We start from the raw sequence: 5,548 nt of genomic DNA, 5'->3' as shown, positions 1-5,548 counted from the left end.
GAATGATGAAAATAATAAATCACAACAATAAGAATAGTACAATAAACACCCACAATTGCAATTAATCATACTAAAATATATAAAAATATTACTAAATAACACAATAATAATATCATATTATCCAAGTGTCATATTTACAAAATCAAAGTATCTCATTATTCAACACACAATTTCATAAATCTATGATCAGTAAAAATTTAATCAGTGTAAAATATCCACCTACAATTTTTCTCAAAACAAAAAAAAGTGTAAAAAAATCCACCTACAATTTTTCAGACAATTTGTTAATTTCCTTGTACGCTTCCATCTCCAATTACTGGACCAAGAGGCAATAAAAAAAAGCAATGTCAGCTCTCTTTTTTGAATAAAATGAGGTCATGGAATTATTTACAAGCCTATACATTTTATCTTAACCTAAACTTAAAACTAATACTAGTACAACAAAAACAAACTGAAATTATTTACAAAGAGAACAACACTGTGATAAAAATACAGAATGACAATATCCACTGAAGCAAGTGCCCTCTGTTGCTCCTTTCATAAGGTCTAAGTACATTGTCGTAACCATTTCATGTATGAGCCCCCTCCCAGTGGTAGTATCCCCCAATAACGTCCACTTATTCTTTTAGCACCATAACCCCATGTCCCGGCTGCCCATATCATACTTCAGGAAATACGATCGCACAACCATGTCCCACTGAAGCCCCAAACCTCAACTATTAATTGCTAGTTTTTGATCGTATGTTGAAATCTACAATATGCAAATACCCATCCCCCTTGTCAGAAATTTTGTAGTGCGACCCCTTGCCAGTAGAACTTCCTAGGTCAAAATCCATATTGATAATTTCAACATTTACAACTCGACTAATCAATGTGTGTCCAGTATATAAATAGTTATCATCTTTAGAGAAAAAACCTGATGACACAATCAACTTAAATAAACAACTTAATAACAAGTAATGTTTAGTGCCAGACACTTCTTTAATTTTTTTCTTGTTTCATGTATCTACAATAGAGTGAGGCATCTTATCTTAGATGATAATATGGACATCTTCATAATCGAATAAAAACAAAAAAAAATTACACAAGATCAATCATACAAATGCATACATTAAATTTATGTAGTAAATAATAATTCTGTGTACAAGTACGAACTGGTACATACCAAACTTTTAGTCAAAAGTATTTGCTATTGTGTGTTGCTGTTATATCGAAATACAAACCACAAATTCCATATTGTAACCAGATCATACCAGTTCTAATTCATTATTTTTTGTGAAATCTTGCCATCAATAAAAGCACATTATAATAATCCAAGGGAATTTTGTCTAATAATCGGTAGAGATCAGTAAGAATTCAGAAAAATGTCAGGGAAGGAATTACCTTGTAGAGATCCAAGACGATGTTGTCAAGGGAATCTTGGGCCTGATGAGAGCAGCGATTTCTGAGAGACTTGATGGCATCGATTGCTTCTTCAGCTCGATTCTGCTGCTTCATCACTATGGCCATATCTTTTAATGCAATGTCGACCCGATCTCTTTCATTTATTGCCGCCCAAAATAACACTATTGCTCGGTTTGATCCTTGTCTACCAGCTGAAAAATTGAAATTAAGAATTTATTAAAACTGAATTTTTTTTATTAATGAATACAAAAGAACTTAAGTAGGAGAATCATACCACAAATTATTCAATAAACACCATATAAGACACTCTATCAAACCTTCTATAAGACAGATTCGGAAAGTAACTTAAAGAAAGACTAATTCTTGAAAATTTTAAGTGAAATTAGGATCCTAAATTTTTATGGAAGGATTTTTTTACTTGCATACATATATTGATCAAGTTTCAATTGAGATATACACACATGACAGATCTATAGGCATGAACAATAAAATGTTCATTTTTCTTATTACATCTTACAAATGCTTTAATTAGTGTATATAATGTATTTGAACTGCAGTATAAAGGTTTTTTTTGAAGTACATAATAAGCAATGCTGAGGCATAACTAAACTATTCCATTTCAAATTCCCTTGGTCCGAAAAAAGAGTATAAAGATGCTATTTAGATTATCAAATTTTAATTCACATCAGGCTCTTTTCTTTTAGATGGTACATTGAACCTTCATCTGTCTCAAGAATGCACCGTGAATCACTTACAGATGCCGCCGTAATGACCCATCCCAATCAAATTCTCAACATAACAAGTGGAATTGCGCTCCTTTCCTTTATGTGCGCATAAAAAAGGAACCTAAGAAGATGCCAGAAATGGAGATCATGTTACTTCATCAATGAACAAGAAGTGAAATTATATTAATAATACTCATGTTTTTTAGGTCCTTAAGAAGTAATAGTAAACTTTTAAATATTTCAACTAAGATGCAATTTCAACTTACCACCATTATACAACAATTATACTCTGATCATAGAGATAAACACAAACACATGATGAAATCACTAAATCAAGTACATGCAACTATATGTCTGATTGAGAAAAAAGATAACCATGTCCAACTAGAGAGAGATCCAAATAACAAAATAATATCTCTAGGTCATGTGCCAGACATAATCCTCATGATATAAAAACTGAGTCACCTTTTTTTTTTTTAAGAAACAAGAAGGATTTCATCGGCAATACCGGCCCCAACAAATTGGGTATCATTCAAGTACTGATTGTACTGTGACTTGGTATAATTGGTAAGCACAACATCAGATACCAGCCTTGAACACAGGCCGGCATGACCTGTGCATCTTATGTCACAGTGACATTGAGGTGACAGTGAGAAAGGTAGGAAAGATAATTTGGGAATTCTTGTTCAGTACCCGGTACAGTTTCATCACCAGTTGAGTTGGTACAAGGCTGACCCTTGAATTGCTTTACTAATTGCTCAGCCAAGCAACAAGCATTTGAATTTCCGGTTAGGGTTGTGAGGTTGAGAGATGCTCGGTATGAATTGATGCCTTTCAAAAGTTGAGTGCATGTGTCTGTAGATTAAAAAGATGATGCTTAACGAATAATTCAGTTAACAAAAAATAAAAAATAGCTATATTTTAATTAAGTACAATCAACCCAAAGAGGAGCAATTTCCAATAAATCCGTAAAATAGAAGTTTCTGATTACTGAACCAGATATGCAATTAGCATATAACAAGGTTTTGATCAAGCTTGGATTAATAACCATTTTGTTCAGATTAGGCAAAAAAAAGAAGCACAGTTGGGCTATCATGCCTTTTCATTGAAACGGATGCTCTTGCTACTGCCAAATTAGGCAAATTAGGTAAAATAGGCTATATTAGGCAAATTAAGTTCATTCTAGAGTGAGTCTAGCGACATTTGCTACAGCCATAGGCAAATTAGGCATTTGGAGAGATTTGCTACAATAACAGAACCTAGAAAAGAGAATTCTACTACCAAATTAGGCATCATAATAAATATTGAACAAGTTTTCCCCAATTTGCAACCCTTTGCTACAGACTAAACACACCATTGAACAAGTTCCTCTCAAAATTAACAAAGATAAACAGAAATACATTCAGTGCAACGTAACTTACTAGTTTACTGTCGATCGATGGAGAGACGACCAAGCCCGAGACTTTATTCCGCTCCTGTGAAAAGCCATCGGCGTTAGGGTTTATCATTTTGGTTTTGGTAGAGAAAAGAGTGAGGGGCGACGCTAGAATAAACCCGATCGACAAAGTATTGAGGTTTTCTGAGAAACGCACAGATTTGGTTAGATGATTTGGAAGGGAGAACTGATCGGATATTTGGGAGAGTGGAGAAAATGCTGAGTCCTGGCATCCTTCATAACTCTGGATCTATGTATGGGTCGTATCCTCTCCAATGTGTGCAATACATTCTCTCTACTCTACGATTTGATATGTGCTCTCAGCTGCTTTGAGATTCGTTCTAGCTTCGGGGGTCGGTATTATTTGGGCTTATTGATTGGTACAATCCCTCAAATAACGGTTTAGATCCAGTCATTGTAAAGATTTGTGCAATATTAAAAGAAGGCACCGCTTGAGATACCTTATACATTGTGAATTCCTCTCTGTATCACATTTACTGACTTATAAACTCAATTGAAATAATAATCTGAGGTAACATGATCAGTCTATCTCATTTACGGCAGTTCGATTGTAAAGACACATCTTGAGACATCAATCCAGTGCATCATCTTACCCCATAATTAATCAGAAATATCATATTACCTCAGAGAATACGACTCCTTACCCACAACTGGTGAAACGGATGACTCCAGTGAGATCAGGATGCTACATCACTGATCGAACGGCTAACATTTATAGCCCTTTCTGTTTGATAATGCATGTACATAAATTATAATGAACAAAAATTAAAAAAATTAAAAACTATTTTTTTATTGTTTGTATGGCCAAATTAAATCTATAATTGACAATTTTGAACAATTTTATAATTATTAACCTATTCAAATTGTTAAAAAAATGCGGACCGTTCATTTTTGCATGAGCAGTCAACGGTCGATCTGCAATGAAATGATGCCTAATAATTTTTAAAATGATCAAGAAAAAACATGGAACCTTAAGAACATAAAATTTTTGAAGCCCCAATAATTGTAAGCTTCGATCCAAAGTAAACTATTTATAGTCGTACGATGTTCTTATATTATGTCGCTTGGATGGATAGGTAAATGATTCTCGAATTATATCAAACTTTACTACAGTGAAATAAATGTAGCACTCTTTCATTTGAACGGTTCCGATCAATTAACGAACAACATTCGTCTCTGTTCCTTCACTAACCCACACAGCAAGGGTTCAAGTCCTATGTACATTCTTATATGGCACAAGTCATTGATGCATCATGCATGATGTTATAAAATTTCAATATTAAAAATCATTTACTGATGCATTGTCAATATTCAAGCATTAATTATATTGTCACATAAATTTTATTAATATCAATTTCATATACTACCATTTAACAAAAAAATAATAATTGAACATTACACCATGTATAAGAGCCCATAATATATATTATATTAATCACAACAGTAACATACTAATTACATATAATTTTCAAAATTAGAATTATAAAAATAATTATTTAATATCTTGCAAAATTTTTATTTTGAAGCAATTTCAATTCACAAATCAATTAAACTAAAATTAAAATACAAAATGTACTCAAATTTGTATTGGCTGTCTAATGTTTCCAAAAAGTTAGAGGAGATTCTTTCTTTCATAGGAACAGAGCAGTTTAGACTATAAACAACGCACCAAATATATCAATTGAAGACTGCTTTTATGTTTACTGTGCTGCACGAAGCTAAAATTGATCTGTCCGGATCCGAAATTTTTTCCTTCCCTAGCGCCAGATACATTTCACTGAATAGCTGTGGCCTGTGGGTAAGAAGTCACTATTCTATAAAGTAATATAATATTTCTGTTTAAATCCAACCTTAGATGATGCACATGCTTCATTAATATTTGTGCATAATAATGATCAGACGGTTCCGATCTAAACGCAAATATTATGTTACCTCAGAGCATATGAATTCGCTTCTTTTCTTA

General features: G+C 33.0%; 1 protein-coding gene across 1 annotated transcript; it reads right to left on the bottom strand.

Moving 5' to 3' along the window:
* Positions 1-357: 357 nt before the first annotated feature.
* Positions 358-3,637, bottom strand: LOC144556624 (putative GPI-anchored protein At3g06035). Its single transcript, XM_078305009.1, has 4 exons — positions 3,484-3,637; positions 2,823-2,984; positions 1,384-1,595; positions 358-820 (listed from the first exon to the last, which is right to left on the bottom strand). Exons 1-4 carry the CDS (start codon positions 3,635-3,637, stop codon positions 752-754), a joined length of 597 nt encoding a protein of 198 aa, XP_078161135.1. The 3' UTR covers positions 358-751.
* Between the last annotated feature and the right edge of the window lie 1,911 nt (positions 3,638-5,548).

The sequence above is a fragment of the Carex rostrata genome, chromosome 7 (assembly GCF_964058835.1).
Source record: "Carex rostrata chromosome 7, lpCarRost1.2, whole genome shotgun sequence".
In the NCBI taxonomy this organism is placed as follows: domain Eukaryota; kingdom Viridiplantae; phylum Streptophyta; class Magnoliopsida; order Poales; family Cyperaceae; genus Carex; species Carex rostrata.
The sequence above is the reverse complement of the archived record's forward strand: the minus strand, read 5'-3'. Positions and strand labels throughout refer to the sequence as shown.